General features: G+C 45.6%; 1 protein-coding gene across 1 annotated transcript in view; it reads left to right on the plus strand.

The window, feature by feature from the left end:
* The first annotated feature begins 13,619 nt into the window (after window positions 1-13,619).
* The window catches only part of ADK (adenosine kinase), a 448,015-nt gene continuing 446,147 nt past the window's right edge, over window positions 13,620-15,487 (plus strand). The window contains exon 1 of the mRNA XM_040434741.1: window positions 13,620-13,813. Coding sequence (XP_040290675.1) covers window positions 13,752-13,813 — 62 coding nt within the window. The 5' untranslated portion in view covers window positions 13,620-13,751. The remainder of the gene's footprint in view (window positions 13,814-15,487) is intronic.

Below are 15,487 nucleotides of genomic sequence, written 5' to 3' on the forward strand. Positions count from 1 at the left end.
CTAAAATGCAGGAAACGGAGGATGGCCTCAAATCGTGCCCTGGACATAGCAGCAGAGAACATGGGCATGTGATGAATCGGGTGCGTGGACCAATATGACCGCAATTCATGCTTTTTTGTCAGGCCCATGTTGAGGAGAAGGCCCAAAAAAATTTTAAGTTCGGAAACTTGGACTGGTTTCCACCGGAAAGGCTGGGCATAAAAGCTTCCCGGGTTGGCGGATATAAATTGTGTGGCATACTGGTTTGTCTCTGCCACGACTAAGTCCAAGAGCTCCGCAGTCAAGAACAGCTCAAAAAATCCCAGGGCTGAACCGATTTGAGCTGTCTCAACCCGAACTCCAGACTGGGCGGTGAAAGGGGGAACTACAGGTGCGGCTGAAGTTGGTGACTGCCAATCAGGGTTTGCCAGCACCTCAGGGATTCTAGGGGCTCTACAGGCCTGTCTGTGCGGTGACTGCGACGGGGTAACTAGTGCACGTGCCACCGTACCAGCTTCAACTGCCCTTCTGGTGCTCGCCACGTCACCATGTTGTACGGCAGTGCTGGTACTAGGTCCAGGGAGGGCTGCGCTGCTGGTGTATGCCTCACCACGTGATCCGGCAGCGACAGCCCCACTCTGCTGCTCTTGAAGCGGATCCTGCATAACCTGTGGTCTAGCGACACGGGGCCGGGTACGCCTGGTGCTGCCAGGGACCTCAACCTCCTCGTCCGAACTTTGGGTCAGAGAGCCACTGCTTTCTACAGGTTCATATTCTGACCCGCTAGATTCGTCAGATGAGGGTTCCCACTCCTCATCCGACTGGGTCAGAATCCTGTAGGCCTCTTCAAAAGAATACCCCCTGTTTGACATTTGGACTACTAAATTTAGGGGTATTCCCTGAGACTACCCAAGAAAAAAAGCAAGCCTGTCTTACAAAGGGGAGGCTAGCGAAGTACCGGAGGCCGCTGCGGTTGATAAAAAATATCATAACTGATTTTTTTATCGCCGCAGTGCGTGTAAAATGAATGTGCAGTGATCAAAAAATATATATTTTTTGTCACTGCGGTGGGGCGGGCGTGGGTGAACGCACGTGTGGGCGACCGATCAGGCCTGATCGGGCAAACACTGCGTTTTGGGTGGAGGGCGAACTAAAGTGACACTAATACTATTATAGATCTGACCGTGATCAGTTTTGATCACTTACAGATACTATAAAAGTACAAATGCTGATTAGCGATACGCTATTCAGCGAATAAAAGTGACTGCGGTGCGGTGGGGTGGGCGCTAACTGACGCTAACTACCTAACCAAGGGGCCTAAACTATCCCTAAAACCTAACAGCCAATACCAGTGAAAAAAAAAAAGTGACAGTTTACACTGATCACTTTTTTTCCTTTCACTAGTGATTGACAGGGGCGATCAAAAAGGTGATCAAAGGGTTAATTGGGGTGCAGGGGGGTGATCTGGGGCTAAGGTGTAGTGTTTGGTGTACTCACAGTTCAGTCTGCTCCTGTGCTGGATCCAACCGACGAAAAGGACCAGCACAGGAGCAGACAAGCCATATAACAGATCATATTTACTAATATGATCTGTTATATGACTTTTGATTGGATTTTTTGAAAATCGCCAGCCTGCCAGCCAATGATCGTTGCTGGCAGGCTGGTGACGAACTTGTTCTTTGAATTTTGCCGGCCCGCGATGCGCATGCGCGGGCCGGCTTTGAGCGAAATCTCGCGTCTCGCGAGATGACGCGTATATGCGTGATTGTGCGCAGCGCTGCCACGTCCGGAACGCGAATCTGCGTACAGCGGTCCGGAGGTGGTTAAAGAGTCATGAGGGGAACCTTCTTTCAAAAGGGATTCCAACTGCTGTAACCATCTTTTAAGGGATCTGGCTACGGAAGTGGCAGCTAGATTGGGTTTGAAAATGGCAGCGGCAGATTCCCAGGTATTCTTCAGACCTGAATCTACTTTTTTTTATCCATGGGGTCTTTTAGGGACTCCATGTCCTCAAAAGGAAGGGTATTAGACCCTTTAACCAATTTTGAAAGGGACACATCCACCTTTGGGCAAGAGGTTAACAAGACCTTATTTTCTTCACTAAAGGGACACCGACGTCTGATAGTTTTTTGAATAAATAACTTCCTGGAGATTTCCATTCCCTTTTTATCAACTCATGCATGTTTTTGTGGATTGGGAAGACTCTCATTTTTCTTTGTTTCAATCCACTAAACATCTCGTCTTGGACTGACCTATGGACTTTCTCATCTGAGAGGTCCATGGTCGCCCTGACAGCTTTAATCAATTCTTTTGTGTCTTTAGAGGAGAAAATAAACCTTTTAAATTCTGTATCAGAACCAAAAGAATAAACAGAGTCAAGAATCTCTAACTGAGTCATGCTCTGAATCTGAGGACGAGGAATTAGAACAAACCGTTTTAGGTTCCCTATGCTTTGAGGTAGTGGGACCAGGAATAGATATAGGATTTCAGATAGGGCAGAACGCATCTCCTCTCTGATTACATCCATTAACTCCTCTCTGATAGAGGGAACCAAGTCTTTCGCCATATTGGCAGTACATTTTTTGCAGTTTCTTGCTACATGTATCAGGTAATTTTACCGAACAGATCACACATTTCCTGATTTTAGGACTAGATTTAGCTCTCTGAGCACTATCCTTATAACTCTGCATGCACACAGGGAGAGAGGGTGACAGAGAACAAGGGGCTTAACATAAGTAAATATATACAGCATCCCCCTAAGAGGAAGCAACTTACAATAGTAGGCACCAGAGAGGTCTCCATCTGGTTTGTTCCCAGTTCAGACATGCTGTCCGGCCTCTGAACCTCTGTCCCCCTTAAATATCTCTTACCTGCAGACCTCAGATCAGAGGGCGACATCCGCCTTGATCCGAGTGCCAAATTAATTTCCGCCCCCTCTAAGTTCGTCACGCATGCCGGAAGTTCGAGCTGGAACGCATGTGGAACTCATCAACTTCCTGTAATGTCATGGCAAGCGCCGAAAGTATCGGGTTGCGATGAGGAGCGCTCACAAGACCGGAGGAACTCCTTGAGTGTCTGGTCCGCACCTGGACCTTATGCCCGGCATTCAGAGCGGGAGGTAAAGAGCAGGGTCCTCCAACAGACTTTCAAGCACCTCAGAACCCAAATGGGGAACGGGTGCTGCCTGCTTCCCTCATGTGCATAAGGCATATTTAAAAACAAAATAAGTCCAGCCTCCTCTGCCTGCCTTCACAGAAGCGGACCCATAGCAAATGCCATGAGGATAATCCGCCTCCCACCTGGAGAGACAGGAAGACACTGAGGAGGAGCAGGAGTAGGGTTAAATTTATTCTTCCTGTCCCTACCTGGATGGAGGCGGGTCATCTCTCATGGTATGCCGTCATGGAGGATGAAAGGGAAAATAAAGAATCAGATTTTTTTCTTGTTCTGTTCTGTTCTTCTGACAGATCAGAGGAATGGAAAAGAAACCTGCACACAACGTGCATTTTTCCCATGTGGATAACCCACAGTGTAATACTGCAATACCAGCGTTATGTCAGGGTTATCCAATACATTCCAGACCTCTTAGGGTTTCAGAGCATCATAAATCAATATAATGCTATGCAACCCTGGCAGTGCTGGAAATTCGGGACAGGAGCTGGACTGCGGGTTGTTTTTTTTTGTGGTTTTTGCTGTGGATTTTCCACACATCTCATCTTTCCATTGAAAAAGGTGAAATCCGCACAAGAAAAACGCAACAATTCAAATGTTGCAGATTTCAAAATCCACATCTAAGAGAAAAAAGCTAAGTGTACATGAGATTTGCCTAATCTCATACACTTTTCTGGGAAAATATAAAGCTGCAGTTTTTCTGCACGTAATCCGCACTGTGTGCTGACATCAGGTGAGCATATTAGATGGCTCCTTGAGAGCCTAAATGACCCAAGATATGTGACTCATAGAACCATATCTTATCGGCCTGTCCAGTATGAACCTTTGAGACTCCTGATAAGTGTGCCAATTGATTACGGAGTGGAATTCTATATACTATCGACTCCATAAGGAAAACCTAAGGCAACAGAAAACGGCAAACACCATCAGAGCATGGAGATTTTTTTTTGTATTCTAAACTGTAAAATGTTAAAATATATTAAATTTGGAAAAACATGAAACAATAAACAATTTGATATATATTTGATATGTTGTCAATAGCCGAATAGGAGCAGAATTTGTGTCTATTTTTATATACAGCAACACGATCGGCCCAAGCAAAGTCCAGCAGGCTTTATTTTAGCAACATATAGTTTATATTTAGACAGGTATTGCTTCTAGGGAGAGTAATATACATAGCATCATATTCAGTTGCATTTACAGTGATCATAATGAGGAGAAACATTTACTGCATACAACGCTTCATACTAACTGGAAATGTCACCGACTCACCACAGAACACATACTAACAATAAATGGACAAGGTGACCGGGAATATTACACAAGAAGAGTGTGTGGCTACAGGTGAGGGAGGACAACAGAACCATACAGAAATATATAGCCCACAGACTCGTACACAGCCAGCTCATCTAGCCTGCAATGCCTTTGAAGTAAACCATGTTCACATGTGGCATATTTATTGTGAAACCAAAAATCCTAAAACCAACTAAAAATCTATCCGCTGTGTGGGGATATGGCCAAAAAGTGCAGTAAAAGAAACAAGAGATAAAGCTTTGTAATGGAAAGCGTGCAAATGCTTTTGTTTTAATACATCTCTGGACAAAGCATTTAGGGACCTTACTTTAAAGGAGTTAACCCATCTTAGACAATGGGGGCATATCGCTAGGATATGCCCCCATTTTCTGATAGGTGCAGGTCCTACCTCTAGGACCCGCACCTACAAGGAGAACAGAGCGGAGAAACTTGAGGAGGGCGCACTGAGCAGCCATCCTCCATTCATTTCTATGGAGCTGCCGAAAATAGCCGTCGGCCCCATAGAAATGAATGGGAGCAGTAGCCACGCATGCGCGGTGCGCTCCCATTCACTTCAATGGGAGCGGCGGGGAGCTGCGCCTGGTGGTGGACGGACCCCGGGAAACCCGGGGTCCTCCAGCCACAACTCTCCCCGGCTCCGTTCACCTTGTAGGTGCGGCTCCCAGAGGTGGGACCCGCACCTATCAGACAATGGCGGCATATCCTAGCGATATGCCCCCATTATCTAAGATGGGATAAGCCGTTTAAGGTCATTTTCAGAACCACTGCAGACTATGGAGTTATTCATATGGCAGTTTCCATGAATAATGGACGTCTTAAAATAGGACATGTCAGATGGATTGAAATTAACTGTCCCATTTGTAACAGCTGTTTATAAAGAATCACACCTGTCTAACGGAAATTAAAAACTGGTACACTAGGGGAAGCTATTTTAGGTTTTTAATTTGTCAGCACAACCGGGGGTGGGAGGCTATATATACAGGTGAAACTCGAAAAATTTGAATATCGTGCATTTATTTCAGTAATGCAAATTAAAAGGAATTGCATTAATGCAACTTAAAATTTGAATTTTGAGAAAAGGTTCAATATTCTAGGCTCAAAGTGTCACACTCTAGTCAGCTAATTATACCATACCCCCTGAGTAAAGGGTACCTGAGATTTTGGGGTTTCCTAAGCTCTAAACCATAATGATACAAATTATAACAAATAAAGGCTTGAAATATCTCACTTTGCATGTAATGAGTCTATCTCATATGTTAGTTTCACATTTTAAGTTACTGAAATAAATGAACTTTACACGATATTCTAATTTTTCGAGTTTCACGTGTGTGTGTGTGTGTGTAATATATATATATATATATATATATATATATATATTAGGGATGTCCCGATACCATTTTTTTAAGTACGAGTACCGATACTTTTATTTAAGTACTCACCGATACCAATTACCGATACCAATTATGGTGTGGTAATGTTTTTACAGCAAATTCTAATTTAATTTACAAACCCTGTACAAAGAAACAGCGGCGCAGTTGCTGATAGCAATGAAAAAAATTAAAGCTGGAATTTGGTTGCTATGGACAACTGCTTTACTTTTCCTTTTGTACAAGGGTTAATAAATGGGCATATAACAGTGTTTCCCAACCAATGGGCCTCCAGCTGTTGCAAAACTACAACTCCCAGCCAAAGGCTGTCCGGGCATGCTGGGAGGTGTAGTTTTGCAACAGCTGGAGGCACACTGGTTGGGAAACACTGGCATATAAGGAGGGGAATGGGCACATGAAGGGAGAGAATGGGCCAGTGTTTCCCAACCAGCGTGCCTCCAGCTGTTGCAAAAGTGACAAAACTACAACTCCCAGCATGCCCGGACAGCCTTTGGCTGTGCGGGCATGCTGGGAGGTGTAGTTTTGCAACAGCTGGAGGCACACTGGTTGGGGATCACTATTATATGCCCATTCCCCCCCCCCCCAACATTATTTTATTATTCATTTCTGGCCTGCTGCAATCCTTCCCATGCAGATGCACCTGGGAGGAAGTGGCTTTAACTTCCTCCCAGTGGCAGTGTTCCGGCAAAACGGATCCGGCATTGCGGTCAGACCGCAAAAAATTAGAAAAAAAAGAAATGCCAGATCAGTCTTTCCGGATGACACCGGAAAGGCGGATCCGGCATTTCAATGCATTTGTAAGACTGATCAGGATCCTGATCCATCTGACAAATGCCATCAGTTGGTATACGTTTTGATGGATCCGGCAGGCAGATCCGACGCTAGCATAATGAAGGCGACTGAGTATTCACAGACTGTAGGAGTGGTCCCAGTCTGGTAGATCCTTGGTGACAACCACAGCAGACAGCATCACAGCAGTCACAGGGGTTGTCACCCACTTTCCCTGAAGTTCTCAATGCCAGCTCCTCCCACTCCTGCTCTGGATGAGAGGCGGCCATATTGGTCACCCAGCTTTCTCAGACTCAGATGTGGCTGGCAGACAAAAGAATGGACTGCAGTACCTGGGCTCCGGCAGCTCCTACCATCTCTCCACCTCCGGCCCAGCTTCTTGCAGTCCCCTGACTCCCTGAGGGTAATATCCAGAACCCCAGCCAGGGGCGGCCTCCTCCTGCTGCTGCCGAGCCAGCACGTCCCCAGGTGGATAATATCCGCTGCCATCCCCAGGTCTGTGCGTAGTCGACATGAAACCGCATGGGACTTAAAACACCGCCGCAAAGAAGTCCCGCCCACACGCCGATCAGCTGGGAGCAGCGCCACTGCCGCCCGGAAGAAGATGGGACAAGCCGCCACCACCGCTGATCTGGGCCCTTAAGGTATCGGCGACATTTGCACGAGTACAAGTACTCGTGCAAATGTCCGGTATCGGCCCCGATACCGATACTGGTATCGGGACATCCCTAATTATATATATATATATATATATATATATATATATATATATATATATATATATTCAGAAAAATGAGCGGCACTCCAGAAATAAAAGCAGTGAATCCTTTATTCACACCAGTGGTGCAACGTTTCGGCTCTGGTCACGAGCCTTTCTCAAGCAAAGAAGAGAAAGGCTCGTGACCAGAGCCGAAACGTTGCACCACTGGTGTGAATAAAGGGTTCACTGCTTTTATTTCTGGAGTGCCGCTCATTTTTCTGAATATATCCACCAGGGAAATCAGTCCATTCCCTTTGGGACGTGCACCCGCCTTCTCTCTTTGGAGCCAGTGCCGCCATTTTTCACTCATATATATATATATACATATACATACACACACACACACACACACACATACAGGGTGGATAAAAATCAATGATTTAAAAAAAAAAAAAAATATGTTTTTTTTTATTTAAATCTGATTTTTTATATAAAATGCTTTTTGAGGAAAATATATTACCATCCAAAGGTTATTCCATCATGAAATAAAGATTAGTTTTTTAATTATGTAGAATAAGGCTGTATATGTTTCATTTTTTTGGTAAATAAATTACATTAATCCGTTCACAACGGGAGGGAAGAAATGCAAATGAGCTCTTAACAAGCTCTGCCTCTAATGCCACCAGATTTAAGGCAGCTATCCTATAAGTCAGGGCTCGACAAATCCCAGGCGCCAGGTCGCCATGGCGACCAGGAATTTAGTCCTGGCGCTTGGGTATTTGTCAGCCTGTTTTCAAAGGTGCCCGGGCGATGGGTGAGGAGCTGCCGTTCTTTCCGGAGGCAGCACCGTTTGAAACAGCTCCGTCACAGCACACAATAGCAGAGATGCTGGCAGCAGGGAGGGGAGGGGCTCGGGAGGAGTGTAATCTGATCCTAGAGTGGAAGCTGCTTCTGCCAGCCCCTCCCCTCCCCGCCCACCAACCAATCAGAGCTGAGGCAAGGCAAGCACCAGCAGCTCTGAGTCACTGACACAAGTACAGGGAGAAAGAATCGAATGAGGCACAGGTTAGAATCTAAAGATCCTTAGTGACTCATTCGATTCTTTTTGAGTTAAAAGAACCGTCAGTCAGACTCTAGAACTGATGATTTTGCAGCAGTGATAAGATTAAGGGACAGGAGCAGAGAGATAAGAGAAGTGACAGGACAGAGTTTAGATTAGCTTGAATTAACCCTTTAGGATCAAATTGGCTTCTCAAGGAGATCTATATGTTAAAAGGCATCCCTTCTTCTGTCTCATTCAGTAGCTATATAACTAAGGCTACTTTCACACTTGCGGCAGGACGGATACGGCTGTTCACCCTGTCGGATCCGTCCTTCCGCTGTTTCGCCGGACCGCAGCTCTGTCCCCATTGACTATAATGGGGGCAGAGCTCTGGCGCAGCACGGCAGTGCATGGTAAAAGTACTGCATGTCCAACTTTTTAGTCCGGCGGCCTTTCACCGCGAACTGCCATGCTGCGCCGGAGCTCAACCCCCGTCCCCATTATAGTCAATAGGGTCCGGGAACGGAGCGGCGGTATATGTAACATGGTATACAGCATTATTGGGGGGCTCTATGGAAAAGTGGGGGGGGAGCGCTATGGGGGCACCTACTGGGGGCTTTATGACGCGGCTCCGCCTGGCTCCTAACTTTTTTAGCTGGCTCCTAGATTCCAAGGAAATTTGTCAAGCCCTGCTATAAGTCAATGTTCAGCTCTTAAAATAAGCCTTGAGACATGGCTTGGATATTAAATAAGCCAGCACCTCATCTGCAGACAGCTGTTTCGGACACAGGCCTCCTACCCAGTTAAGCCAGTACTCTCTGCTCTGCACTGATGAGGGGCAATCACCCCGAAACAGCTGTCTGCAGATGAGGTGCTGGCTTATTTAATATCCAAGCCATGTCTCAAGGCTTATTTTAAGAGCTGAACATTGACTTATAGGATAGCTGCCTTACATCTGGTGGCATTAGAGGCAGAGCTTGTTAAGAGCTCATTTGCATCCCTTCCCTCCCAGAATTCCAGAGGAGCATGTATGGCCTAAAAGTCTCCTCACACTGATTAAGGTGCTCTCTCCCTAAGGAGAGTTAGTTTCCCCTTTTGTCCATTCACAATGTCATGCTCTTCCAGAGGTTTTTGTAAGATTATTGGGCAGTTTCTCTGCCTACAAGATATTATCACAGATGCTTGGTTTACTTTTGCAGTTCTCAAAACTGAATTTGACTCAGCAGAGATCACATGCCTCTTCACAGCAAAAATGTTATAACATGAACAGAGTTGAGAAAAAGACCTTAATCCTAACTTCTACAAACCTATGAATACAGAATCAACCTAATCAAACTAATATGAAAAGTTGTTATTCTAAAAATCTTCATCTACTTACATATTATAAGTTATACCAGCAATAATTAGTCTTTATGTAGAAAACTATGATTTAAATCAAGCCTTACTGACTAGTGATTTAAATCGTGATTTAAATCAGTTTGATTTAAATCAAATCCACCCTGTGTATATACAGTACAGACCAAAAGTTTGGACACACCTTCTCATTCAAAGAGTTTTCTTTATTTTCATGACTATGAAGGCATCAAAACTATGAATTAACACATTTGGAATTATATACATAACAAACAAGTGTGAAACAACTGAAAATATGTAATATTCTAGGTTCTTCAAAGTAGCCACCTTTTGCTTTGATTACTGCTTTGCACACTCTTGGCATTCTCTTGATGAGCTTCAAGAGGTAGTCCCCTGAAATGGTCTTCCAACAGTCTTGAAGGAGTTCCCAGAGATGCTTAGCACTTGTTGGCCCTTTTGCCTTCACTCTGCGGTCCAGCTCACCCCAAACCATCTCGATTGGGTTCAGGTCCGGTGACTGTGGAGGCCAGGTCATCTGGCGCAGCACCCCATCACTCTCCTTCATGGTCAAATAGCCCTTACTTTCAAAGTTTTCCCAATTTTTCGGCTGACTGACTGACCTTCATTTCTTAAAGTAATGATGGCCACTCGTTTTTCTTTACTTAGCTGCTTTTTTCTTGCCATAATACAAATTCTAACAGTCTATTCAGTAGGACTATAAGCTGTGTATCCACCTGACTTCTCCTCGACGCCACTGATGGTCCCAACCCCATTTATAAGGCAAGAAATCCCACTTATTAAACCTGACAGGTCAAACCTCTGAAGTGAAAACCATTTCAGGGGACTACCTCTTGAAGCTCATCAAGAGAATGCCAAGAGTGTGCAAAGCAGTAATTAAAGCAAAAGGTGGCTACTTTGAAGAACCTAGAATATGACATATTTTCAGTTGTTTCACACTTGTTTGTTATGTATATAATTCCACATGTGTTAATTCATAGTTTTGATGCCTTCATAGTCATGAAGATAAAGAAAACTCTTTGAATGAGAAGGTGTGTCCAAACTTTTGGTCTGTACTGTATGTATATATATATATATATATATATATATATATACACACACACACACAGTTTGTAGGGAAGATTTTCATGTTCCAAAGTAGGTCTGTAAAGTGAAAGGTGGAATCCGATTGGTTGCTATGGAAAACTAAGTCAGTTTTCCCTTACACCAGTTTTGATAGATGTCCCCGTGTATAAACACAAAGGTATCCTTATATTTCAGGTTCATGAGCAAAGAACATCCATTCCAGGTCTCCCATAAAGGGGTTCTCTGGAATTAAGGATAGCTATCAAAGTTTGATAGGGGTCTGACTTCCAGGATACATTAGCTTTTGACGCCCGCTGCTGCATCATCTCCCCGGGGGTGGGTGGTTAGCAGCCAATAGCAGGCTGCAACGAGGACGAGCCTCCCTAGTATCGCGGGTGATGGCTGGATGTTTTCATCCACGCAACAGGGAGATGCAGTGGCGGCAGTCAGAAGCTATGCGAGTGCCAGAGAGCCAGATAAGTACAACCTCTGTGAGGGGCTCGGGTGTATCGGGAGGCATTTCAGGGGTTGGATAACCCCTATAATCAAACATAAATTGCCTGTCTTAAAGGTTTTGACCATGTTTACTGTTGACAGCAGTTGGTAGGGGCTGGAGAGAGTAGGGTGAGAATACATTAGGAGAAGTGTGAATATGTACTTTTAATTCTGCCTGGCACTGCTTTTGTCAGTGAGCCAGAGGTGATGCTTTAATGTGAAGTGCTCTTGAGTGCTTCACAACCCCTCCTCTGAGTGACAGCTGCAGCATCCTACAGGGAGACTACTACAGCTGCCATTTAGAGCAGAAGGGAGGGTCTGTGAAGCAGCTCCGAGAGCACTTCACAGTGAAGCCATGCCTCCAGTGCACTTAAAGGGGTTTCAACAGCAGCCTACTACACCTCTTGGCACATAAACCAAAAGGCCAGTTATTGGCTGGAGAGTCACGTGACCCCTTCCATCCAGAGTAAGGGACAGAGAAAACAGAAAAGGGAGCAGTAAGAGAGCGGTGGGGTGCAGGCGAATATATATATATATTATCCCCCCCCCCCCCCCCCCCGCCCAGGTATAACAATAAAGTTGGAAACCCCCTTAAGGAGCAGTACCTAGCAGAATAAAATTACAGATACACAATACTCATGATAATAAAAACTCCCGCTATCCCCTGCCACCGCCTAATAGAATGATTGACAACCGTCCAGAAATTTCTGGACAGTCCGTAACAATAAAGTGACTTTTTCTTATTCTAGTGGTAATTATCATGATTTTATATGTCACAGTAAATGCTGGTTATGAATTCTTAGCAGTACATTGAGCTGTAGTCATGGATTACTTATAAACTCTCATTCTTTATGGTTTTCCAATGCGACCATTGAAAATGTTGGCTGTCCTTGATTTTTGGAAAAGTTATTCAGAAAAAAATTTAATTTCTGGTTGGCAACCCTGCCTCCTACTGACAGCTGTTTAGCAAGGGCAAAACTGCTGACAGATTTCTTTTATGAATATGAGTGCACATGGACATCAGACAGGAAGTTCTCCCCGATCAGTGCTGGAAGCTGGTAAGTGGGGCGGTTTCTGACTGACCAGCTGCTATGTATTACACCAGGCATGCTCAACCTGCAGCCCTCCAGCTGTTGCAAAACTACAACTTCCTGCATGCACGAACAGCCTACAGCAGGGCATTGTGGGAGTTGTAGTTTTACGACAGCTGGAGGGCCGCAGGTTGAGCATCCCTGTATTACACCGATCCCCCTGCGCCGACTGACCGGCTGCCATGTATTACACCGATCCCCCTGCGCCGACTGACCGGCTGCCATGTATTACACCGATCCCCCTGCGCCGACTGACCGGCTGCCATGTATTACACCGATCCCCCTGCGCCGACTGACCGGCTGCCATGTATTAAAACCCCCTTGTCAGATACATGAAGCAGGGGGCACAGAAGGCTATGGGGCCATAAAAGCTCTGTGCAGCTTCAGCTACTTTCATAAGGTTACTGATTTGGTAAACCTACACCTGTCTGCTTTTCTGAATGGTTCAGTATCCAACCTTCCATTCAATGTAGACGTATCACCATCATATCCAAGAATACATCACATCCTAGAGAATGAGGAGGAGCAGCAGCTCTCCAGCATGGGATCTCCAGTCAAGACAGGTGCCAGGGTGTCTATGGTGGCATCGCCACTCCTGCTCAGCCACCACGTCAACCCAGTCCATGGCATGCGACTGCCCCCCGGAAAGTACGGAAGGCTATTCTAGACCCACTTAGTAACACCTAACAGGAGACATGCTACAAACAAACTTTTCTACTAAAACAATCTCAAACTAACGCAACAAATTAACAACGCACGAAAAAGTCGCACACCGCCAGAACAGCACCATAAATTACCGGAATAAAGCAAGCGAATGAATTACCGGAATAAAGCAAGCGAATGAAGTAGGAAGTGAAGGCTCCTCCTAAGCCGCTTGACACATCATCCAGCATCGGCTGCCTCAACAAAGATGGCGGTCAGCCCCCAGCCCGGCATGGCTGTCCGCAGCAGCGCCTGAAATCTGAAACCGTTAATGATATGATCGAAGATGTAGTTTATTAGGGATCAAAGTGCCGCGATGAATTTTATGAAATAATAGCTTTTCCCCCACGTTTATGCGCTCGTCGCGGTTTTCTTACCATGTAAGTCACTTCGTTATGGGGAGGTAAGAAAAGCTAATACCGGCACTGACCGGGGCTGCTAGAAGAGCCCTAGAGGCGGTTGCTAGGTGACTTACGGGGGCGCGGCCTACAGGGGGCGTGAGGAGCCGGCGAGGGGGAGGTATCGGCGGGAGGACAGAGTGAATCCTTCACACGCAGGCAGCGCAGGAAGCGATTGTGCTGGGCCGGAGTCTCCGTACTGCTGGAGCAATATCCGTCTACTTTACCTTGTGAACAGCAGGCAGCATGAAGGTGGCAGCAGACGAGCCTCAGCCCAAGAAGCAGAAGCTGGAGGAGCAGCCCTTGAGGTAAGATGCAGAAGGCGGGCGGCTGCAGTGCGCTTGGTGTGTGGCAGCCTGTCGTCTGCACGCACATGTCTGCTCTTCCCTGGGCGATATATTACATAATCAGCAAAGGGAAGCCTTGGAGCCCTTATTTTAAGGAATTTTCCTTTATGTAGTAACTTACAGATTTTCAGGCTGCCCTAATGGGGATCAGTGGCTTTTACACTGTGTTCAGCAGTTATTTGCCATTGTTCACACTGTGACATTGGATTCCACTGAACAGACTTATGGGTTTGTTAGCTTTCCATATTTTGTGGGTAAGTACTTGGCTGCCTCTAGCAGCCCCATAGAGAATGAATGGTGGACATGCGGGGATCTGGTCGGTGGGGTCCTTTCACCTGGTCTCTGGATAGGGGTAACTTGTAATGGGAATACCCATTTAAAGCTGCATCATGCCAACCATGTTGCAGATTTTCAACGCGCCTTTAACTATTTGCAATGCACTGCCCATTTACCAGAAACTCCCACAGCAAATAATGCTCCCTGGATGTGGGGTATTCTGTCTGTAGCCGAGGCCTACAGTGAGGTCCAGTCACATATCCAGAGTAACCGCCATGTGCAGCATGGACAGGGGCTAAGTGGCCCATAAGGTCCTGATAGGTTGTCACTGGTATCTGGAGCAATGCTGACTGCCCTGCATCCCAAGGCTTGGTCATGCTCTTCCAAAACTATATATATATATATATATATATATATATATATATATATATATATATAATTTTCAAACCCTAAGGGTACTTTCACACTTGCGGCAGGACGGATCCGACATGCTGTTCACCATGTCGGATCCGTCCTGCGGCTATTTCGCCGTGCCGCCGCTCCGTCCCCATTGACTATAATGGGGATGGGTGCGGAGCTCCAGCGCAGCACGGCGACAGCAGCCGGACTAAAAAACCTGACATGCAGTAATTTTAGTCCGGCGGCCTTTCGCTGTGCACCGCCGTCCTGCGCCGGAGCTCCGCCCCTGTCCCCATTATAGTCAATGGGGACGTAGCGGGGGCACGGCAAAATAGCCGCAGGACGGATCCGACATGGTCAACAGCATGTCGGATCCGTCCTGCCGCAAGTGTGAAACTAGCCTTAGGATGGTTTTGAATCTTAATTTTCTTTTTGTTAAACTGAAAAATAAATACCAAGACAAATTTGATAATTTCTTTATAGAAATAACTTCAACGTATTCTATTACTACTTCATAGCCTTTATCTGAGAATATAGATTTAGCCAGCATCTGAGAATATAGATTTAGTGGCTGTTACTGAGACATGATTCAATGGGAGTAATGACTGGGATATAACAATAGCAGGGTTCTCTCTATATAGGAAAGACAGAGAAGGCAAGAAAGGGGGAGGTGTGGCCCTGTATGTGAGAAATAGCGCCAAATCTAATTTAATATAAGTTAGCAAGACCAATTTAGAGTCAGTTTGGGTTACCTCGCAGCTTGATAATCATAAGGTAACTCGTGTAGGTGTGATATATAGACCACCTAGCCAAGTCAAATAATTAGAAGATCTACTAGTTGAGGAAATAACTTCCCCTTTCAATGTCATTTTAGCTATCATTATGGGAGACTTTAATCTTCCTGATGTAAACTGGAATACCAAAATAGCTAGTTCTGCCAGGAGTACAGATATTCTAAAT

The sequence above is a fragment of the Bufo bufo genome, chromosome 6 (assembly GCF_905171765.1).
Source record: "Bufo bufo chromosome 6, aBufBuf1.1, whole genome shotgun sequence".
Classification (NCBI taxonomy): Eukaryota; Metazoa; Chordata; class Amphibia; order Anura; family Bufonidae; genus Bufo; species Bufo bufo.